General features: G+C 45.3%; 1 protein-coding gene across 1 annotated transcript; it reads left to right on the top strand.

Annotated features, from left to right (window-relative positions):
• Positions 1-15482: 15482 nt before the first annotated feature.
• Positions 15483-17679, top strand: OLIG3 (oligodendrocyte transcription factor 3). Its single transcript, XM_015448716.3, has one exon. The coding sequence runs from the start codon at positions 15704-15706 to the stop codon at positions 16523-16525; it is 822 nt and encodes a 273-aa protein (XP_015304202.1). The 5' UTR covers positions 15483-15703; the 3' UTR covers positions 16526-17679.
• The last annotated feature ends 7076 nt before the right edge of the window (positions 17680-24755 follow it).

The raw sequence follows: 24755 nt of genomic DNA, 5'->3' as shown, positions 1-24755 counted from the left end.
GAGGACACCGCTCTGTGAGCCTCCTAATAGATAAAAATCTCACAGCTCTATCTTCTCTCTCTCTCTTTTTTCCCAAGCAATCCTGTTTCCTAAAAATTGTGGAGTTATTTTGTTTGGTTTTGTTTCGTTTTTCGAGACAGGATCTTGCTCTGTCACCCAGGCTGGAGTGCAGTGGCATCCTCGTGGTTCACTACAGCCTTGACCTCCTGAGCTCAAGTGATCCTCCCACCTTAGCAACAGAGATCACCAGCATATCCCACTATGACTGACTTTTTTATTTTTTGTAGAGATGAGGTCTTGCTAAGTAACCTAGGCTGGTCTCAAACTCCTGAGCTCATACAATCCTCCCACTCTGACCTCTCATAATGCTGGAATTACAGGTATGAGCCACTGTGCCCAGCCCTAAAAATGGTTTTATATGTGGTACTAATACGATATTTGTAAAAACCTCCTCCTTGTGTCAGTGGCAACACTCTGCAGGTCAATAGGCTTTCAGATTGACTTGTTCTTCCCTTTGCTTCCTTCTTGAAGTTCTCCAACTGTTTCACACAAATGAGTGATTGGAAGAAAGAAAAGACTTCCAATGAAAACTAGCCATAGTAAAAATCTCCCTATAGTGTGTTTGATTTTCATTGATGCTATATTTCTTCATAAGACTTATGGTTTTGTTTGTGAGTTAGCCTTATCTTGTTTCTCAGTAGTATTTCTATTGTTACATTAATTGTGCTAAAATACACATAACAAAAATTTCCCCTCTTAAGTGTACAGTTCATTAGTGTTAAGTATATTCACATTGCTGTGCAACTAATATTCGGTACTTCTTTGTTGGGCAAAATTGAAACTCTTTAACCATTTAACAACTCCCCATTTCTCCCTCCTCTGAGCTCCCAGCAGCCACCAGTCTACTTTCTATGAGTTTGACAAGTCTAGATACCTGATTGATTGATTGACTGATTGATTGATTGATTGATTGATTTAGACAGTCTCTCACTTTGTCACCCAGGCTGGAGTGCAGTGGCAGGAACATGGCTCACTGCAGCCTCAACCTCCTGGCTCAAGTGATCTTCCCACCTCAGCCCCCTAAATAGCTGGGATTATGGGCGTATGCCACCACACCTGGCTAATTTTTGTGTTTTTTTGTAGAGATGGTCTCAAACTCTTGAGCTCAAGCAATCCACCCACCTTGGTCTCCCAAACTACTGTGATTATAGGGGTGAACCACTGTGCCCAGCCTCTCTGGACACCTTATATAAGCAGAGTCATATAGTATCTGTCCTTTTGTGACTGGCTTATTTCACTTCTTTTGTGTCTTTCCCTGAATGGCTGATATGTATAGAAAAATGTTTATATTTTCATTTGGAGAGGCATCTCAAACTTACCCTATGCAAAATATCTCCTCACTCAGTTTTTTCCCGTCTCAGTTGATAAAAGATACATGCAAAAATTAAAAAACAATAAAAACCATGACTCCAATACAGATATAAAATAAAATCAAGTCAAAGATTTTATTTAGCTCATTAATTTATGAGAGAAACCAGTAGGATGTTACAACCAATTCAAAGAAGCACTCAAAGAGTAGAAACACACATAGAGAATGAAAAATTCTGAAACAAATTTACAAATAACATGCACAATGGTCTACCAATATGCTTTCATCAATTAAATTCTACTAAACACACTCAATATGCTCTTCTATGGACAAGAATAATTTTCTACAATTTACAGAGCTGCAAAACACCTTCAAGACAATGAAAGGCAAGATAACCTGAATGAGTGAGTTAGATAGGACACTCATCCATCTTTTAATCACTTATTTTCCCACTTCAAAGTCCTCCACTATTTTTCTTGACACAGTTGATTGCATCTATATACTTCTAGATATCAAGTCAAAAACTTTGAGGTCATCTTTAACCTCTTTTTCTCATACTCATATCCAATCTCAGCAAATCCTGTTGGCTCGCCCTTCAAATTACATTCAGAATCTGACCACCTCTCACCACCTCCACCAAACAAGTGGTACAAGCCACCATCACTTATTTCCTGCCCTGTTGCTTGCAATAGCTTCCTAATTGATCTCCCTGACTTTAACCTTGCCCCTTTCTGTCTCTTCTCAATAAAACAGAATTATTTTTCTAAAGTATAAGTATGCTGAAGCCACTCCTCTGCTCAAAACCCTCTCAGAGGTGCCGTACTTACTCAGAGAGGAAGCCAACGTGCTCACTGAAGAGCAGAACTTAAAATTTCCTGCAAAGCACTATACATTCTGCACCTTCAGCTGCTGTCTCCAACCCAAGAGCAGTTTCTCTGACATTTTTTACTCTTTCTTTCACTCTACTTCAGCCACATTGTCCTCACTATTTCTCTAACATGTAGGATTGCACCTACTTCAGAGCCTCTTTGTATCTGTTGACCTCTCTGCCAGGAACATTTTTTCTCTAGGTCTCTAAATTACTTGGTCTTTTGCCTCTGCAGGTTTTAATGAAAAATTGATTTCCTGGAGATCTTCCTCTATGTTATTTGCTGTTGCCACTACCAGCATCCCATTTCTCCTCCCTCAGTACCCACTATTTCCTTCCTTCCTTCTTTATTTTTTCTGTAACAGTTGTCACCATCTGATATAATGTGCATTTTGCTCATTTATGTGTTTCCCTTATAATTCAAAGGAAGGAATATGAGGTTATTTTGTTCATTTTAAAACTCTCTGTGCCTATAATAATACCTGGCATGATGCAGTTGCTTAATAAATACTTTTTAGTGAATGAGTTATTTCTAGTCCTTATGAAATAACCTGTGAACATTGTATCAAGATGATACTGGTAGTCCAGTAAGAAACTGGATCCAAAACCCAGATATTAGGTGCAAGATGAAACAATGCACATCACATCAATGATCACCTGAAGTTTCAAGGTGCTGTGGTCAAATGTATGAGACTAAGTAAACCTCTGCTTGGGGCTTAAAGACAGGACAAGGGCCCTTCCTTGTACAAGCTGAATATCATCACCACCAATCTTAGCATGTCACCTGTGAAGAACAGAGGAGACAAAAGAAGCCATGTTCACCAAACATTCCTCAGCCTGCCTCTTTCTGCTAAGGTTTGTTGACAATATATCACAAACTAATCATAGTAGGGTGTACGTGCTACTCACATTTTATTCAGAGTGCTTATTGGAGCCAAGCCTTAAACCTAGTCATCTGCAGACTACTTCACACTCAGGACTAGAATGACCTTGCCAAACTTCTTGGAAGTATAACCATTTCCACATGTTATATCTTATAGTAGCACAACAGTGTGACCTTTCTGCTGGCCTTAATAATGGTTATCAATTTTGTAATTTTTTTCTAATCCAACTAAGCAGAGAACACAGTTTACTTTCACCTGAAAAAGGCAGAGTCCACATTTGTGGAAAAGGCAGAAGTTCACATTTGCCTAGATTCTTTAGCTCTCTGACATGATTTAGTCCATCTAGCATGTCTCATTATTATATTTAGTGACCCACTTGAAAAGGTTTGATGTATATTTACATAAGGTAAGATTACTTTAAAAAAAAACAAAAGAAAACAAGAAGTAAAATAGGATAAGATTGTTACATAGGCAAGGTTGCTGTAATGAAGAAAGCCAAAAATAAAATGACTTACAGAACAAAGAAATTTCATTCTTGTCCATGTGATAGTTTCAACAGTAAAGTCCAAGTCTTTAAGGCTCTACACTGTAAGTGGGGAGACTAGAATCTAAGTTATTGTTTTCCAAAGACCTAGGGTGTCTTCATTATCTTCATGGTTCAAGTGTGATCAGACAGTAGACAGAAGGAAGAAAATGTGAAAGAGTCATGTCCTATGTCTTAACTCCTAGACTGCTTAGAACTTCCACTCACATCCATCACCAATAACTTAGTCACATGGCTACTTCTAAGAGTAAGAACATCTGGAAGCTAGGCAGGGGTGATAAGGTTTTGGTAGCCTGCTATCAGTCTCTGTCACACCATCCTCATTGCTAGTCTTCAGTACAAGTTTCCATTACTAGTTAACAGTCCTAGTTACCAAGGAAGAAATGCTTCCACAGGAAGACACACATTTACTTCTAATAAACTGAAAGTTGAGACTACCACCTGGCCATTTTGGGTTTTTCACACCATTCAACCAAAAGGAGAATTATAAAGTATATTATTATTATTATTATTATTATTTTTTTTTTTTTTTTTTTGAGACGGAGTCTCACGCTGTTGCCCAGGCTGGAGTGCAGTGGCGCGATCTCGGCTCACTGCAAGCTCCGCCTCCTGGGTTCACGCCATTCTCCTGCCTCAGCCTCCTGAGTAGCTAGGACTACAGGCGCCCGCCACCGCGCCCGGCTAATTTTTTGTATTTTTAGTAGAGACGGGGTTTCACTGTGGTCTCGATCTCCTGACCTTGTGATCCGCCCGCCTCGGCCTCCCAAAGTGCTGGGATTACAGGCTTGAGCCACCGCGCCCGGCCTATAAAGTATATTATTATGCTGGCTGAAGTTACTTTTATACTGATTATCAAGAAAAAATAGCTTTGCTACAGAAAAGTGGGTAAGGGAGAGTACGCCTGCAGTACAGGAGCTCATATGGGGACATGCTACTACTTTCATAATCACTAGTAAAAGTTCCCGGACGATCATAGCAACATTTTACGTGTAGGACTACCAAGCAATGTTAGCTTGACTCACCTCACCAAGAAGCCTGGTCAGTTGAGATGTTAGCAAAGACAAAGGGAATAGGAAACAGTAGAACAAAAACATTTAAAACTGTAATTCCTTAACAGTTGCCCACGATTTTTCATGCTCTGTTAAATATATAGGATATATATGAATATATATTAACCCATTTCCTTTTTTCTCTTCTGTAGTTCATCCACTATTTCGCATAAGTTGCCTTTGTGTGCATGTGTGTATTTTAAAAATTTCTTTTAGAGATGAAATCTGGCTTTGTGACTCAGGCTGGAGTGCCCTGTTGTGATCATATATAGTTCACTGCAGCCTCAAACTCCTGGACTCAAGGGATCCTCCCACCTTAGCTTCCCGACTAGCTGGGACTACAGGTGTGCGCTGCCATTCCTGGTTGTATTTAAGTGAATAACTTAATCTATAGAATGCCTTATGTGAAGTAGAATTGACTAAATTGGAAGAAGAATAAAAATTACCCAGTGGTAGACTTAGTGAGTGGTAGAATATTAAGTTTCCCTGTAAGTATATTTTTGGTACTGTTGTTCATTTATTTTTATGAGTGGTAATTGAGTTATGTTGGATGCAAGTGTGTTTTTATTGTAATAATTGCTATTCAGAAGTTCAGCTATGGATAGGAGGTGTACACAGATATCAGATAACCAAAGGAGTAAACTGTGGTGGGTATCATGGATTAGCTTTTTCAACTTCTATCCTCTATCTCATTGGAGAGAATAAAGAGTTGTCTTCATTTCATTGATTATTTTACAAGTGGACACATATTAGACTCCCCCCTCCTTTTTTTTTTTCTTTCTGAGATGGAATTTCGCTCTGTTGCCCAGGCTGGAGTGCAGAGATGCGACCTTGGCTCACTGCAACCTCCACCTCTCGGGTTCAAGCAACTCTCTTGCCTCAGACTCCTGAGCAGCTGAGATTACAGAAGGGCGCCACCATGCTGGGTTAATTTTTGTATTTTTAATAGAGACGGGGTTTCACCATGTTGGCCAGACTGGTCTTGAACTCCTGACCTCGTGATCCGCCCACCTTGTCCTCCCAAAGTGCTGGGATTACAGGCATGAGTCAATGCACTCGGCCCTAGAAAGTACTTTTATCATTGGTCCATTCATGTTTGTGTCTATTTTGAATAATATAATGAACACCTGTGAACGCCCATCCCAATCCAGAAACTGAAGCACTGATTTTAACTTTTATAACTCTGTGTGGTTCTCTCCCCTCCTATATCCCTCCTCCTTTACTTGAAGTAGCTCCTATCCTGAATCTATGCCGATTCTTCTCTTCCTTGCTTGCCTTTTCCCTTTTTTAAATGTAGCTTTTCCACTTCTCTGTGTAATCTTAATGAGTATGTTAAGTATATGCTTAATATGCATTATACAGTTTAACTGTGTGTCCCCACCCAAATCTCACCTTAAATTGTAATTCTCTCATAATCCTCATGTGTCAAGGGCGGGACCAGGTGGAGGCACTTGAATTATGGAGCCAGTTTCCCCCATGTTGTTCTTGTGATAATTAGTGAATCTCACAAGATCTGATCGTTTTATATGCGTCTGGGATTTCTCCTGCTTGCGCTCATTCCCTCTCCTGCCGCCCTGTGAAAAGATACCTTCCACCATGATTGCAAGTTTCCTGAGGCCTCCCCAGCAGAACTGTGAATCAATTAAATCTCTTTATAAATTATCCAGCCTCAGTATGTCTTCATAGCAGCATGAGAATGGACTAATATAGTAATATATTAATAAGCATATTGCTTTGTTTTAGTTGCTTTTAACCTTACAAAATTTGTTATCATTCTCCATGTAACCTTTTGGGACTCTCATTATTTCTCTTAAGTTTTTCTTAATAGGATTTATTCATATTTTTGCATGGAGCTATGGTTCATTCACTTAATCTGCTGAATAATTCTGTGCATGTACTTTAATTTACTTATGTGTTTCCCTGTCAACAACTATTTGTTATTGTGAATACTGATACTATGAACATTCTATTGCAGTATATGCCTTTAGGTATATAGATTCAGGAGCTTGATGTGGAGGCGTACAACCTAGGAGTAGAATTTCTGGGTCATATAGTACATGAATGTTAAATTTTACAAGATAATATCAAGCTGTTTTCCAAACTGGCTATGACAGTTTATATTCCTACTAGAAAGGCATATGGAATACTGTTGCGCTACAAAGATCTTTTCCCGGTTTAAAAATAACTATTCACTATTCACAGTCTTTCAGTGTGTTTTGATAAAGTATCATTATTTTATGTAGTCACACTCATCAATCTTTTTCTCTTACAGATAGCTCTGGTTTTGCCTAATTGAAGAAATCCATCTCTATTTCAAGATTATAAATAAATTTATTTTTTATTAAGTGTTTTAAAATTTTGCTCTTGAAATTTATGTCTGATCCACCTAGGTGAAGAGCTTACAAATACCTTGCAAAACTCTTTTATTTAATCCTAACAATGGCATATGTCACAAGTATCATTACTTTCATTGTGCAGATGACAAAGCAAAGATTCAGAAATGGCAAGAAACTTGTGAAAGTGTGCATACCTAGTAACTAGCAAATCCTATCTGGAAATTCTGATGGGTTGTGAAGTCTTTCTTTCTCTAATATCTGCCTCTGCACTTCATACCATAGGGAGGGTGCTCCTCCAGTGCGGAAGTGACATCTTTATGTTTACAACATAGGAGTTATAAAAAAAAAAAAAATAGTTTATATCTCTCCAAGAGCTCATCTTTTCTATGATCCCAGGGTATCTGTAAGCTTTAGCCAGCAGACAACTTATTAAATAAACATATGCAATATTTTTGTGCTGATGTTAATTTTGTTCTCATTGTTATTGGTGTCTTTCCTAAACAGGGACATGTGGGGCACCACAACCAGAGAGAGGAACTGTACCCTTGTTACTATAGACCTATCTTTAAAAGGTTTACAACTCCAAGTTACATATGCCTATGCTCACTAGTTTTTAGTTTCTACAGCTACTTAAACTTTTGAGTTGAGTTGGTTATATACTCTTGGCCCGTATCTTTCCTCCCATACATACCTTTGGCAACACTTTGCTATTGGGTGTCTGTTCTTGGCATTACCTTCCCAAAAGGCATTATTTCTCATTTAATGCAATGACTTCAATTAATAAGTCTAATGGGAGCAAAAGAGCTATTATCCCCTGCTTTACTTTCATGAGAGGTAAAACTTTGATGCAGGTGAAGAGATAGAACAATTGTAGCGAGTATACTTGAAATTATACACACAACAGCTCTGATTTCCTCTCATGCAAATAAATCACATGTAAAAGCTTTCCCCAGAGAAAACAAGTTTTTCTCTGGAAATAATTAATAATAGGCTTAGCAATCTCTGTCAGTCAAATGAGAGTTGTCTTTTTCTGAATACAGATTTCTAGTATTGCATTCTTATTTAAGTAGATGCTTGTTACATTATGAACAACTATGGGGCCACTTGAATTGTCCCTCAATATAGAGGTGAAGCTTTCTTTTTTCTTTTTAGCAACAGAGGAAATTAAGAACTTATTTGAGAACACTGTTCAACAACACTAGGCTATCCACAGTATTCACTTTAAAAATTCTCTTTCTATTCTATTCTATTTCTTCGATTTTATTTCTTTTATTCTGATTCTATTTCTAGCAGGGTTTCAGTCTGATGGTATTCTCAGTTTTTCACTTTGCCTCTGCAGCACAGTTTCTGAGTCATCCTTATACTCAGGAGTACCGTCCCTGAAGGATTATTCAGTGTTTTCATTCTTCTCACAGCTTTATGGCGGGCAATTTGACTAGTTCAACATATTGGAGAGTGTATGAATGGTGAATGACAGTGCCACAGAGTCCATAGGGTATTTAAACATGATTGACAAACTTGCTATACATTTATCTTTGGAAAACAGCCACAAATGGGTTCTTTATTAAAATGTTAGAATCAACATTACAATTTCCATACATCTATAAAGTTAACATATATTTTGTGAGTACTTTCGCACAAACAACTCCATAAAACACACTTAAGGGTAGGATTAAGTTTATATAATACGAACTAAGGATGCGTGCATAGTGTTTTCTATTCCCCCTTCTTTCTTTTCACCCTCATTATAAAGTTTTATTTTTCTAAAAGTCTACTCAAATGTATTACACTTGCCATAATAAAATGAAGATAAAAACAAAGTTCTTTTAAGGTTATCTAATTGAAATATTCACTTCTGTGGACAAATGCTCCAGTATTCTGCTATTTATATTTCTTTATTATCAAGCATTATAGGGTAGAATGATCACAATTACTAGAAAAAAAAGACCTGGAAAATTATCAACTTTCTTTCATTAATACCTTAAATGATATCATGTTATGTATTAATTTCCATTATTATTTTGTTCTAAAAATTGACACATCTCAAATTTATAAGAAGCTTTTACTAACAGTTCTTGATAGTACTGTTGAGAATATATTTCAATTGTTAAACAGGAGACTCAGCCTGGTCTGCAAGTAAAATATAAAATGATACATATCTAGAAATGTTAAGTGACAATTCGTTTCCAGTCTGCCTCCTCTCTCCCTACCTTCCTCCTCCCCTTTGCCCTGCAAAATAAAAGAAAAACAGGACCTAAGACTTAAATTACCTGGGCAATTATTTTAATTTTAGTATATATTATAATATGATGTAAAAATGAAAATGAAAATTTAGCCAATATTGTAAACAGTGATAATTGGATTTTACATCATTTACATTCCGACTGTTGGTGTTACGCAAACAAAAAACATATCTATAGATGGAAAAATACAATGGACTAATGAGAGAGTACAATTTATTACATTTTCATTTGTTTTCAGAAATGATGAAGCAAAATCCACCTGGTCCATACCACAGATGGTGATAAAATGAATCAGCCATTGAAAGGCTGATTTTAGAAAATTGCCATTTTTATTTTTCAAGATTCAGTAGCAGAATCCTATCTATAATTTTCTCAAAATAACATTTGTAAATCTATATTTGTTAGAAGTCAAGCCAATGTGAGAAGATTTCAAATCCAACATTACTTATAAAAGGCATTTAATGTGTTTTCCATTGTCTTCATTAGACTGCATCTGAAAATAATTTATTTTTATTTAGAACCCAAAGACTTTGAAGAAATATTTTAATGTATTTGACTCTATGCTAATATACATATCAATTTCAGAACTTGCATGTATAGGTACCTATAATAAAAAGGCAGTGTAATAAATTGTTGTCATAAGTGTAAACATTTCTTTAACCTACTGTTCCTTTATAGTTAGATTCTATACCTATATTCTAATCTCTTTGTGGTATCTATTTACTTATATACTTTGTGTGTGTATAAATCTGAATATAACTGAAGTCAAGATGAGGATACATATGCTACATAAGGTAACCATCTCTAAAATAAAACTAAATTCCTTAAGCACTTCAGCAATAATACAGCAATATGTGCTTAACTACTTAATAGAATATAGCCAGGAGATGATCCAATAACCATAAGCAAAAAGTAGAATTAGCATTCTGTGCTTTTATATTGAGAAATCAAATTGTATACGGTGACTGTAACTATCAATTCATAAAAGAAGTAAGTTAATAACAATAAAATACTGTTAAGAAATCATCTGCTTAGTAGTTCTTAAAGTATTGGTATTAATGGAGCCACAGATCCAGACTGTCAGGGCACATGCCAAGAATGTGCATATAAGTATGCAAATTTTAATATAACTCATCAGTTTATGTAATTGATCGCCAGTGATATTTAAATCAACCCAAACATTTCAATCTTGAGGCAAAAAAATGTTTTCCATTTATTGGCTTTCTACAGGAGGAAAACTCAGTTGAGGTTTTGGCTATTGAGCAGATGTTACCAGAAAGGAAAAAAAAAAAAAAAGTACTGAAGGATGCTCACTAATTGAGTAAAATCCTGTAAATGAAGCCCAGAACTTCGTATCTCCTTTGACTTTCATGAGTCTTTAAATAATTATAATGAATTTGTAAGTTCTAGCCAGCCTTGCTGCTTATGCATCATTAAAATCAAACTTCTAGTTCTGCCAGTGTATTAACTTGCCTATATATTCACATAATTAGCACCTCATCATTTTGTGCTATTCTGGGACTGCCTGGCATCTTCCAGTCTCACATCCAATATTGTGAAAAGCAGTTACTACCAGCTCATAAAATTCCACTGCCCTTCCACTTCTGCTATTTTCCCTGTATGAAAACTGGATTTTAAAAAGATGAGGAGGAAGACTGGACAGATCAGTAAGTTTTTAAGATGTCATTTAAAATATAGGGAAACCCGGAAAATGGAATCGCTTTAGTCAGTCTGTCCAGATCCATCTTCTCTGGCCCTTGTGTCACTTATTTAATTGTTGGAATTTAGATTTTGGCATCTCCCAATGCAGGGGCTCAGGGTTCTGTACCCTAAGCTATCACTGGGGATGCGCTGCTGCAGGAAGAGATTATTCCTGCTTGACTGTGATTTATGTTGATATTTAATTTTTTTTTGGTCTTTTTTATTTATTTATTTTCCTTTTTGGTACTGGCTTCTTTGATCAACCTAACAGCCCTGGTGACTGGCCCCCCACTGCTATTGTTGTGAAGTTATTGTTTTACTCTGCTAAAGAATGCACTTTTTCAGAAGTTTCTCCGCGAAGTCAACTAATTTTTAGGCTATTCCTTGCTTGCACATGAGGGATATAGTTAGAAATGTTTAGGCTTCCTTTTTTTGTTCTGTTTTGTCTTGGAGGGTGGTTGGGTTGAAAGGTGAAGCCCACAGGGCAGCCTCCCGCCTTTCAGTCTCGGCCAAAGTTTCTGCTGGTCAAGTTTGCGGCTTGATGAGCGAGAGAAGCCCCTGGACGTTGCTGATTGACCTGCCTCTCACAGTAGCTCTTCGGCAGGTCAGCCGGCGACATTTGCTACTGGACTCTTGCGGGGGTGGGGGTGGGGGTTCGCTCCTGAGCCAAAATCGCCGCGGCCTCAGGCAGAGCCGGCAGCTGCTGGAGAGGAACTCGGTGGCTAAGGCTGCAGAGCAGTGGGCGTCGGGCACCGAGCGGCGCTCACTGGGTGTCAGGTAAGAGACGATCCCCGGTGATCTGGGAGGCACAGCGGGGTGTTGAGCACAGCCGAACAACTTCCCAAGTGCGCGGTCCCCACGGAGCGCTCCGGGCGCGCGGGGACAGCAGGACGGCTCTTCTGACCCTGTCCACGCGCCGACCCGCTGTTTTCATATGTCGTAGGAAGGCTGAGAAACTCCAGGCTCTTCTCAGAGCCAAGACAGGCTTAGAGGGAAGTAGCCCGCCTGCCTTGGGACGCACCTGTTGCCGGAGAAGCACCCCCGCCTCCGCCGCTCAGCCCTCCCCAGCCGCGAGGGCGCTGGGTGTGGCCCGGGAGAGCGCAGTCCGCGCCACTGCAGGGTCGCTCGCTCCGGCTCCCCGCCGGTCTGAGTCTTCTGAAAGGGGTCCCGGCCAGGGCCAAGGTCATGGTTGTCTCTGGCTGCAGCCTTGGCCGGGCGGCGACTCCTTTCCTCTCCCGTTCCGCAAAAGTCTCGGGTGGGCGATGGTAGTCAGCCCTCAGAAAGAAATCTGTGTGCTCGCCCGCCTGAGCTCCTGGCCTGCTTCTTCTCGGGTTGAGGGCTCAATTCAAGGAACTGAGCTGCGGTGGCGGGGGTCGAAAAGAGACTCCACAAGGCAAGGCGCGCCGAGCGCCTCAGCCTTTTGGGCCCCGGCGAGTATTAACCCATTTTATGGGAAGCAAAGTTGTGGCACCTTTACTCACTCCCCTCGTCTAGTTGTTAATCCCCGCAACGGATGGGAAGTGGGAGAACTAGCCTCTAAAAGTACTTACTAGGCCGAGGCCCTGAACATTGGACCATCCCGCACTCACACATTACGGATCTTGGGGAAAGAGAGGGTGACCGAGGAGAGGAGGGCGCGCCGCGTCCGGGCCTGGGAGAGAGGGAGTCCCGGCCTGGTCCCTGCAGATCTCCCATTTCAGGCACCTCTGTTCCTGGAGCTGAAAACCCTTAGGGAAGAAAGAAGGGAGGATCTTGGTCTGTTCGGGCGAAGGCCCAGTCGCCCCTTCCCGGCCCAGAGCAGCCCTCGGAACCGGCTGCGGCCGGCGTCGGCCCCCTCTTGCTGAAAGGCTGTGCTGAAGGAGAGTGGCTCCTGGTTTGGACTCCCGGAACCCTGGCCCCAGTATTCCAGCCCCGCAAGCTTGTATTTTGAGGGCTGCTCTACTCTCCTTTTTTTTTTTTTTTTTTTCCCTTGCCACCTTCTTTGCCAATTTGGGGGAGATTTAAAACTGTATTTTACATTGTCCACTGAGAAAATTAAGACGTTTTCAAAAAGGTAAATTATCTTGTAGCAACATGATTTTCCACTTCTTCATTTGCAACCCTTCTGCTCTGACCAGACTTTGCTATTTCCCCTAATCAAAACTCAGGTGCAGCGTTTTCAGTTTGGGTGTGAGAAAAACAGACGCCGACAGTGACCTAGGGTCAGGGAGGTGCTCAGGAGGACTGCGGGGGGCCGGATCTGTCCACCGTCCGCAGGGCGGGGAAGCTGCCCTTCGTCCAGTCCAGTGCTCCCTCCCATTGTCCTCCCCCGTCCGCCTCTCTCTCCTCACCCCATTTGATCAGCAGGGGAGTCGCAGAAGGTTGTCGTTAGGACTAGCTACTAGCTCCCTCCCATCACCTGGGACTGCAAAAGTTCTGGAACACTTACCCCCTCCCCACCTTTTTTTAAATAACCAGGAAGACTTAGTGTATGGTGTATGTCACTATCTTATTGGCGAGTCTGTTGAATTAAGAAACATTCTTTATGCTTGGTATTAGGATTGCTTTTGGACATCAGTCTTTCCATATCCAATCTAATCCGTTTGAATTAAGAAACTTTCCTTCCTCCGAGGTGGAGTGGTAGGAGAAGAGGCTCTTGTCCAATCTTCAAGAGCACTAACGTCCTGGCCTTGACGAAGCGCTGTTGGCCATTTTTTCCCCATTACAGAAAATCAAAATTCGGTGTAGCAGAAGCATCGATGCCAATGTTGCGTCTGCCCATCCGGCTGGTATTGCCAGAGCTGCCTTCGCAGCGTGACTGTCAGTGGGGCACAGCGTCAGAGCATGCAAACTCCGGACCTGGGCGCGCATCCCTTTCCCACTGACCGCTCGGTTAGTCAAGGGAAAGGGGGGACTCCTGTTCTTCGAAGTGACTCAGCGGCTCAAGAGGCCCCAAGTGCCCGAGGTTCCAGGATTGATTCGATTCCACACTTCTGCCGAGACTCTCAGTCACTAGCTGGCGTTTGTCTCTCGTTTCTCCAAGCCCGGAGAGGGGCGGTGTCCGGGTTCTTCTAGAGACCACTCCTGGGGCTCTCTCCCTTCCCCGGATTTCTGCCTTCCCGCCCCTCGTGCTGCTGAGCTAAAGTCTTGATCGACAAAAACACAGCAAGGGGGAAGAAATATCTACGCCCACCTCTGCACTCGCACCGAAGGCTCCAAACTCCGGGCTCCTCTTTATTCCCAGAGACGACTCCGCACTGAACCACAGCGCCCAGGCAAGCACAAGGGGCTCTCTAGGTCCCTTCGTTGTTTCCCTTCCCCCGTGCTTCTTTGCCCACAGCCCCCTCACCCCGACATCAGATTGTTTATTACGAGCTTCTGATTTCCCTGTCCGACGCCATACGGCGGCCCCAGCCTGGTGGACCCACCAGCGCAGGCCAGGGTGCCGCTGAGTTCCCGGAGTTCGGGGCACATCAGCACAGCAGCCAGAGGAGGCCCGGCGGAGCTTTGGGCCCGGACGGTCCCACCATTTTCCGCCAGCGCCAAGGTCCAGGAAGCCTGGAGCGGGAAAAATCTCTCTGGAGCTCTCAGGAACCTTTACAAGTCCTAACAATCTCTCTCTCTGCCTCCTTAGCTCCTCTTCCTTCGCAGCCTCCCAAGTTGCTTTTCTTGTGACATTAACATTCTTTTTTTTTTTTTTCTCACTTTTTGGTCTAGGAAGTTAAAGAACTGTGCAAAACTGAAATTCTTTTAGTAATCCATGTTTTAAAACGGGAGGACAAAGAAACTAAGAGACCTCTCCGCCACAATACTGTCAGGGGCAAAGCCATCACCAAACATGGACATCCCGTTGAAAGCACACCAGAAGGGCTCAATAAACAAAATTGACAGAATGGAAGTGTTTAGGAAAAGAGATCTAATGAAAAACAATCTTGAGACAGAGAACGTCGGCATGCAGTCTTCCCACCCCCCCCCCCCCCCCAGTCCCCGCTGACAGCACCTGCCCTCCGACAGCACCTCTGTCCCTCAAACCTTTCCAACGGGACCTATTTTTGCGCATATTTCTCTAAACTTGGGAGCAGCCAGGAAAGGAAGGAGAGCGAATGTTTCAATTCCTCTCTCCAAACCCAGAGGAACCTCCACCAACCGCCTGGCCACGTTCTCTTCCCTTCCTTCCGTTCCCGATGTGTGATATGGTTAGAGAAATTGGGAAGAGGGGTGGGGTGGAAGAAAGTTTAAAAAAAAAAATCAGGAAGGCGTGAGCTGGAGCGGTGAGTGTGTCAATCAGAGGGTTTTGTGCCTGGGGGCTCCTAGCGGTTCGAAGCAGAGGTGTCCCAGGGCGGCCCCGCAATGAATATGAATAGGAATCCTTGCTAAATGGGACAGCAAAGCGCACCGCCCTGAATGATGGCACGTCATCCTAACCAGCCCAGGATAGATAGGAGGGTTCCTTTTGTCTCTTTTCTCCGCCGCAGCTCTATAAAAGCCCCTCTTTTTCAGCGTGAGGTTAGTTCAAGCACACACCAACTAGCTGTCCAGGAAGCAACCTAACCAGAGAGGGGCGTGGGAGGGAGAGAGGTGGGGAAAAGCAGCATCTCAGCTTTTCTTCTCACGTCTTGCCGCTGAGAAGTGGGTTCCTGGGCTGTGCAGATTTTTTTTTTTAATTCAAGATTTTCTTTAATTTCCCGCCTAAAGCCTCCCCACGCTAGGGCCGCATCCCCTCTAATAAAATGAATTCTGATTCGAGCTCTGTCTCCAGCAGAGCTTCATCTCCGGACATGGACGAGATGTACCTGAGGGACCACCACCACCGCCACCACCACCACCACCAGGAGAGCCGTCTCAACTCGGTCTCGTCCACGCAGGGCGATATGATGCAGAAGATGTCCGGGGAAAGCCTCTCGCGGGCTGGCGCCAAGGCCGCGGGAGAAAGCAGCAAGTACAAAATCAAGAAGCAGCTGTCGGAGCAGGACCTACAGCAGTTGCGGCTGAAGATCAACGGACGCGAACGCAAGCGGATGCACGACCTGAACCTCGCCATGGACGGGCTGCGCGAAGTCATGCCCTACGCACACGGGCCCTCGGTGCGCAAGCTCTCCAAGATCGCCACCCTCCTGCTTGCCAGAAACTACATTCTCATGCTCACCAGCTCCCTGGAGGAGATGAAGAGGCTGGTTGGAGAGATCTATGGGGGCCACCACTCGGCCTTTCACTGCGGGACCGTGGGCCACTCGGCCGGCCATCCCGCGCACGCGGCCAACGCCGTGCACCCTGTGCACCCCATCCTGGGCGGCGCGCTCTCATCCGGCAACGCCTCGTCACCGCTGTCCGCCGCCTCACTTCCCGCCATCGGCACCATCCGGCCTCCCCACTCGCTGCTCAAGGCTCCCTCCACGCCGCCCGCGCTGCAGCTGGGCAGCGGCTTCCAGCACTGGGCTGGTCTGCCTTGCCCCTGCACCATCTGCCAGATGCCGCCGCCTCCGCACCTGTCCGCTCTCTCCACCGCCAACATGGCCCGGCTGTCGGCAGAGTCCAAGGACTTGCTCAAGTGAGCAGCCGGCGGGCCAGGCTGCCGAGGAGAAGGGAGAGCTGCGGGAGGGGCAGCGGTGCCGGGCCGGGAGGGAAGAGGGAAGCTGCGAGCTCGGCCCACGGGAGGGCGGGCTCCGGGGCCCGCAGCCTCCCACGCTGGCTGAGAGATCTCAGACTCCACTTGATCCCCGGAGGGAAAGGACCAAAATCATACTGCAATTTCTAGGTGGTAGCAAAGGGGGACTCGAACCGGACGTCGTGTGTTTTGCATGCATGCTTCTTTTCCCCATGCCGCGCCAGTATTTCTCCCTGCCATACGCTCTTGTCGAAACTGCATTTGTTGTATAAAGATGGGATCGGTGTAGTTAAAAACTTGCGAAGGGACTTTTGAGTCGGTTTTCTCTGACTCTGTGTTCTCGCTTTGGAAAAAGACAGCCATCCCTTTTGTGCAAAACAAATGTAAATATTTTCTTGAGATTGATGCGATTATGATTGTCTCTGTCCTCGCCATAGTTTTTCTAGAGACAACGGAGAGAGAGAGAGAGAGAGAGAGAGAGAGAGAGAGAGAGAGAGAGAGAGAGATCAAGACCCAAGTTTTGAATCTCAACTCCGGTCCAGGGCATGACACCTCCTATGTGGGTTTTCCTTTCGACGCAGTGTAGGTCAAAAGAATGCATGCACGCTTCTAAACGAATCTTGTCTAAACATGTTGTGCAGGCCGTGGTGCCGTTTTCCTTGTAACAAGGATTTATTAGTGAATTATCCCAAGTATTCCATGTATCTGTCTGTGGTTGTATGAAATGAAAAAAGGGGCAGAGTGCAAAGACCCACACTCACGCACACGCGCTTCTTCTCCCATACGCACCCCTTCAAACTTTATTCGGAACCTTCCTCTGCTGTTCTGGGGCCGCCATTGTAAAAGCTTGGGCTCCCTCTAATAGCTTGCCCCACCCACCCCCCCTCGCTCAGTTATTCTGCATGCGGGGTTGGCTCTCTCTATTATCAGCTTTGAAAACTTATCCTGGTTTTGGGAGGGGTGCCGTTTTTATTTTCCTGAACATTTGCTTGAAATATTTTGTTAGGGCCTCAAAGACGATACCTGTCTTTATTTTTTATATATTCTTGATAACTATGATATATTTATTAATAACCAGTGTTTCTGGATGAGATTTCAAATAAAAAAGAACCTTTAAATCGTGACTTTGCCTTTGCCTAAAATCTTAGCAGATGGGGGTAGTGGTATAGGAAACTTGTGGACGAGGTAAGGTGTACCTGGGTGTGGGCGAGGGATTTGGATGGTGGGCAGATGTAAAGGTTTTCCCTGATTATGCACAAGTAAACAGGATGGGTAAATTGGTGCTAATTTTTGGAACTAAATGTCCTTCAAGCGGGGCATTGCCCACATTCACAGTCTTATGCTATTTGAGCTCCTTATTTCTCTGCAATAATCAGACCCTCATAAACTCAAGAACTGAATTTTAAAAAGTAATCTAGAAACTTAAAGTGGCAGGAAATGAGAGGTGGAGTGTCACTATGATGACTGTGTTGGCAACAAACAAGGATGAACCACTTTAAATTGAATTCTTTTCACTTCAAATTGAACTTGTGTTTTTTCCCCCCATGTTAAACTCTAGTATACATTTTAAAAGTCGACAAAGAGTGGTCCTAGAAAATAATAAAATACTCACCCTGCTTGCCTGCCCCCTCGGAAGCATGGCCTGCAGAGAAAGGGAAGGCTCCTCTGCTTTGTAAGGTGAGCTCCGGGTGAGTCAAACCACTGCCCAAGTCTCAGCAACTTGAAGATTTATAGCAAGAATCCTCCCTTCTTTCTTCCCTTAGAAGATTGCTGGTCTGGTTAGCCATATATATTGGGCATCTTCTACATAAAAGTCAGCTAAAACAGGAGTCATTTTAATAAACTACTTTTCTTTTCACCTCTGGCCATAACACTTTTAAATGGTTTATATAAGCAGGAGTAATCCAGCAAGAAAGTTTTGTGTATTTGTTAAAAGGGGACAATAAATCGAGCTGTAGTGAGGATAGCCCCAACAACACAGGCCTCCATTTCCCCCTGAGGAAAACAGAACTCTGAAATGCAATACCCCAGGATTTGCTTCTGAATAAGTTGTAACATCCCCTCGATGTTGGTTGAGGCCCAAGCTCCTCTCCAGTGGGGGGAGGCCTGTGGTCTGTTTCCAGAATCCAGCAAGGAGAGCAAGTCTGAGAAGCATTTGCATTTGCCCTGTCTTTCTTGGGTCCCTGATGCCTGCCTAGTACTGCCTTTGCCAGGGAGAGCATCTCTGTGGGTTTCTCTTCTATCCAAATCGTCCCCCTCCATCCCTTTTTACCTTCTCATCGCTACCCCACTCTCAGCCAGTAGAAAGACCTAAGTTAGGGTCTACAGTGGAGGGTGCTTGTTTCCATTGGTTTTACGCAGACAAATGGGGGAATAATCGTCTGTTTCCCAAGGGTGATTCATTTCTCTGGGTGAGGAAAGAACCTATTGAAGATTTATTTGAAACCAACACAAGGCAGCCCTCCAGCCTTTCCCCAGAGTTTATTATTTAGAAAGGGGAGGGGAGGGAGAAGTTTCATCAATCAGGAAAACGACTTTCTCCTTAGCCACGTGCTTCTTTTGAGTCCTGTTTCCAAAGGCCTGGTTCTGGGGAAAGACTCAGGTCCTTACCGTTGGCCTAGTGGTGGGCCCCATGCCTTCTCTAAAGCTGAGGCTTAAATTGGGTTATGGAAAGGAATAAAGCCACACTGTTTACACTAGGACAGTAGTGGATTTTGTGATTGTCCTGCTGAGATAGGAAATCCTTGAGTTACAGCAGTGGTCAGTTTGAAGAGCTGTGATGTCCACTCACATAAGCTAAAAGGAAGCTTGAGCACAGGGAACTTTATTGCAAAATTTGCAACTAAAATGGGAAATAGACACCACTTCCAACATTGAGAAGATCTCTTAAGTGAGCAGAGCTCTTTTCTGGGTTACAAAAATTCTTTTGGCTTCAAGACCAGAAGAGAGGATTTCTTTAAGAACAGGACAGGAACCCAGTGAGGAAGGTGATTTGGGAGCCAGGTCATCTGAGGTTTCTGGATTTATCGGGAAGAAACAATCTCCATTCACCCTCCGGGAAGGGCCTTCCCTTGATGCCTAGGCGGGTCTGCTGGGCGTGTGAGTTTGCAGGCCGACTTTTACTGTCATTGCGCTTCCCTTTAAACACTCAAATTATCGACTCCAGAAACAAGATTTCATGACCGCAAAGGTGAAAATGGGTTTCGGCCGGATTTTTTTTTTCGTTGTAAATTTTCCACTTTCTCGAAATTTCGCAAGTTTAGTTTTTCATTCAATCTGGAAACACCACGACGATCCTTTTATTCCAGATTACACACCGCCTTACGTTTAAAGGGATGGCGAAATCCTCCTGGGTGGACACACCTTGAGAAGCCCACACTCGAAACCTCTCGGCGCTTTCCCAGGCGATGACCTAATTTAGAGGGCGGAAGAAAGTGACCCTTAGAAAGGGAAAATGACACCTGCGTCGGCTGGGCACACCAGATCTTTGTTTCTGGGGCCGCTGAGGCTGACAACCCGCAAACGGGCAGGGAGAAGCGACCTGAGCGGGCCAACCCCAGGGTTTCCTCGCTCCAGCAGTCGGGGGCCTTGTGTCCCCTCGAACTTCTTTCTTTCCCCAGCTGCTAGGTCAAGCAAGGTTTTGTGCCTCCACTGACGCATTCAGCAGAAACTGCAAATGCCTCCTCCCTCCGAGAGGACGCTGGAACCCCCTCTGCCCCACCGGCACCTCGCTCAGACACCAGCATTTAACTTCGCGCTCCACGTCCCTTCCAGAGATGCCGTGGCCCTCTGTTCCCCTTTTCAGAGTCACTGGGGAGCGGGAGTGACTGCTAAGGGTGGGCTCCCAACTCCCCTCACCCAAACTAGAAATCTCCGAGACCTCTCTGTGATGCTCGCTCCCCTCCTGGGCCGCCGTGGGGACTCGGGACTGGCCTCGAGGCCGGGACCCCGAGGAGACTTGCAAGCCTGAAGATGCCCCTCGCGGCTCGGCCTCAGCCCGGGGAGGGGGGCTTTTCCGGGACTGACCTGGCCCAGGGAGTCCGTCTCTGGTTTGCAGGAGCCTCCCTTGGGCACCTCTCCCGAGCAGGTCCTCCGCGCCCGCAGGCCCGAGGCCACCCCAGGACCACCCCTCCCCGCACCGCTCCAGGCCGAAGCCGAGAAAGGGGAGCTGTGAAGAGAGGACACCCGGGCCAGGCGCCCTCCCGGCCCTGCGGCATCTGGGCCTGTCCTCCCAAATGCAGCCCCACGGGGTCCAGGCTCCTCAGGTGTAGGAAGGAAGCGAGTGGAGGAGCCGCCGCCCAAGGGCTGGGAAGTGTCTTTGGAAAGAACTAGGCCAAGGGAGGGGCCGTGCGGGAAGGAGGTGGCCTGCATCTTCAGCTTGCCTCTAGGAAAACTTACGAGACTCCCCGCCCCTGCAGAGAGTTGGGAGCGCCCTTCCCTCTCCGCCCCTGCAGAGAGTTGGGCCTCTCGTGTACCCAGTGCCCGTTTAAGGGGCCCACAGAAATCAAACTGCGAAGGCTCGGGCCGTCGAGCGTGCGTTTTCAGTGAAACCTTCCCTGGGACACTGCGGTCGCAGGGCTGCGAGGGGGTGGGAGAGGATGGGGTGCATTGGACGCCAAGGGAGCCCGCCAGCAGCCGAAGTCCACGCTCGCGATGGCCACGGAGCCACTGGGAGCGATCCCCGCCGAGCCGCGGAGTGCGCGACCCCTCCCGCCCTCCTCCTGTATCCAGCGGCGGAGAGCCGAGAGCCGGAAGCCCAGACTCCAACTCCGCGACGGGCTAGGGGTCCTCGGGTTGCGGATGGGTCCGGTGGCAAGCGTCAGTCTCCGCGCCCTGACCCCGGACTGTCTCGGGGTCCCCGCAGGACACAGTCAGATAGGCTGGGGCGCAGACGACAAAAGGATGTGTGGGGGGCAGATTCCACCGAGGCCCATCATCGCCTGCGCCAACACCTGCAAAGTGCCTCGAAATACCTAAGCGTTTATGGAAACTGGGAGGCAAAACAAAAACGGTAACAACGAACAAATTCAAAGTCTGGCTGAGAGCGGCGGGCGCTCTTTCCTCTCCGGTCCCAGAGCCCCCACACGCAGCGCGGGGCTGACACTCTCAGGAGTTTGTTAACTTTGCTAACGAGAGGCCGGGTTAGGAAGGCGCGGGGGGTCGTGGGGCGGCGCCTTCCCCAGCTGTGTCTCTTCGCTGGGGACCTCACAGACGACCCTGGCGCCTCGCTCTCCCTGGCCGACCCGGATCACAGCCCCTGGAAGGGAGCCGTTGCTTCTAACCCAAGCCCCTGGACTGCACGTGGCTCCCGAATCAAAGTACGGACATTTGTCCTCGCAGCCAGGCACCGGCAAAAGGAATTTAACTCGCCTTGGTAGTGGGTCCCTCGAGGGGTTAGTCCTGGACCTGCTAGGGCCAAGACCCCAGGGAGCCAGGAGGGAGGGGTGCACAGACCTGGGAGTTCAATGACGGGCCTTGATTTTACTGCTGTGTCCTGGGGTTCGAGTGGAAACAGAGTGGTCGGGTTTCTCGCACCCCAGGAGGAGAGGGGCAAAGAGGGGGCAGCGCCTAAGGGTCTGTGAGGCAACGTCCAATAGCTGCCCTCGAAAGTTTTGGATTGGTCGGGCGCGGTGGCTCATGTCTGTAATCCCAGCACTCTGGGAGGCCGAGGCGGCGGGTGGATCATGAGGTCAGGAGTTCGAGACCAGCCTGGCCAAGATGGTGAAACCCTGTCTCTAATAAAAAATACAAAAATTAGCCGGGCGCGGTGGTGGGCGTCTGTAATCCCAGCTACTCGGGAGGCTGAGGCAGGAGAATCGCTTGAATCCGGAAGACGGAGTCTGCAGTGAGCTATCACGCCACTGCACTCTCGCCTGGGCGACAGAGCGAGACTCTGTCTCAAAAAAAAAAAAAAAAAGAAAGAAAGAAAAAAAAAAAAAAAAGAAAAGAAAAAGAAAAGAAAGAAAGAAAGTTTTGGGGTTCGGTCCGGCCCTGACTTGAGTAAGACCCCTCTTTTCCTCGTGGTCTGCAACGGACATCTCCGAAAGTGTAGGAGCCAGGGCCTGATTCTGGGGGTTGCCACAGTTTACACACAAGCATCCCTCACCTCCATGCCTGAAAAATTGGGGAAGCCGGATACTGAGGGGGCCCCCCTCTCTGCGTGCTGCGGGGCTGTGGTGCCAAGAACGCACTTTTGCCTCAGCAAGATCGTTAATTCCACTGGGGAACATAGAGGGTGGCGCGGGCGCATTTTATGGCGACTCCTTTCTCCTCCTGGTTATTCAGTCCCCCCACCATCCCGCCTCCCTTCCGTCTACCCCGGGAAAGGACAAGGAAATCCACACCATCGTTTGAAACCAAATGTAAACATATGGCGCTCTAGTGCACTCCCAGCAACGCAAGCCTTATCATTACTTCCTTTGGAGTTTCTCTCAATCTTCCCTCACTTCAGCAACGAACATTTTCTGAATGCTTCCGATGTGCCAGGTGCTGGGAGCGGCAACAGCGGGGAAAAAAAAAAGTAAAACAGCAAGAGAAATAAGGCATTCACATGCATAAGAAATAGCTGCTGTCCTCTGTGCCCTCAGAGCCTAGCGGTAAAACATCGGTCACCTAAGTCACCTAAGTCCGAGGGTAAAAATTCCACTGGCCTCACAAAACACAAGTGCTGCAAACACGTCCTTCCCGACGCTTTTTCAGATGCTAGAAAACTCACTGCCCATTCCCTCTACTGGAGAGGACAGGAGCAGATGCTTTTGATTAATATGGAAATAAAAAGAAGCAATGGTGGCAGTACTTGGTTTCGTGGCAGTTGTTTAGAGATTTATTGACACAGAGATAAACTTCAGTCTGGGGCATCTCGTATTTCATGTCCCCATTAGTTATTAGCAAATGAGCAAATCGTTTTTCTTTTAACTGTTTTTTAAAGAAAAAAAATAAAAGAAAGGGAGTTGGTGGAGATATTTTTTTAATGGGATTACTGTCATCATCCTCCTGTCTCAGAGGCTACAGAAATTTGCCTCTGGACTCCAGAGTTCACCAGGCTGTGGTTCTAAACATAAAACAATCCTGTAATTTCCTTCAAGAACAAAAGTTTTCAAAGAAACGACCTGCACAGTATCCCCTTCAATAAAGCAGAAGTGACTTAATGGTCTGTTAATTACTCCATCCCTGCAGGGGGGAGGGAAGCTTCCGAATGGATCACTACAAACCCTCTGTTGACTGAAGCTGTGGTCTGTCCCCAAATGTACAGCTGGTGCCGGGCCATTGAAAACCCAGACAAAACAAAATCCCTGATAAATAATCCCACCTAGAACACAAAGATTCAGCACTCAATTGTTAGATCTGTGCTGGATCCTCAGAGAAGACCGGAGGGAGCTCCTTTGGGGCTTCCGGTAATCTTTAAAGCTTGAGGCCAGGGGTTCTTGCACAAAAGTTAAAAAAAAAAAAAAAAAGAGCTTGTTTGACTTCTCTGTCCCCTTATCCTTCTGTGTTGAATTTCTTTCTCTTTAATTTGTGGCTTTGGCTATAATTTTTTAATCCAATCTTCTTCTGTATTAATTAGTTTGTTCCATCATGTAATAAATTTTTGGTTTGGTTATTCTCCAGTTATTTCTCTATTAATAATTTTAATCTAAGAAGACAGGATTTGAGTGTCATAGAAAGAACAAAGAAGAGAATAAACATATAGGAGGCAGGTTTGGGTTGTGAGTCTCTGTGTCTTTTCACATCTGTAAGGTGAAAACTGCAAGTTGTAATTAAATATATTTCTAAAATAGAACAGTTAACCAGCTATGTTGGAGCCCAAGCAAAGCTAGCAGTCATTAAGTTAACTTTGCATCAGAGACGGTTAACTGGAAAAATTGAATTTTCAAAACATCTCTTTAAGAAAAAAAAATTTATATATAAACATGTCCCATACTAATTAAAAAGATAATAGTTTCAATTTGGTAAGCTCCACCCCATGGGTTCATGCCATTCTCCTGCCTCAGCCTCCTGAGTAGCTGGGACTACAGGTGCTGCCACCTTGCCTGGCTAATTTTTTGTATTTTTAGTAGAGACGAGGTTTCACTACGTTGGCCAGGCTGGTCTCGAACTCCTGACCTCGTAATCTGACCACCTCGGCCTCCCAAAGTGCTGAGATTACAGGCGTGAGCCACCGCGCCTGGCATGTGTGT

The sequence above is a fragment of the Macaca fascicularis genome, chromosome 4 (assembly GCF_037993035.2).
Source record: "Macaca fascicularis isolate 582-1 chromosome 4, T2T-MFA8v1.1".
NCBI lineage: Eukaryota > Metazoa > Chordata > Mammalia > Primates > Cercopithecidae > Macaca > Macaca fascicularis.
This window is presented reverse-complemented; position numbering and strand designations above follow the sequence as displayed.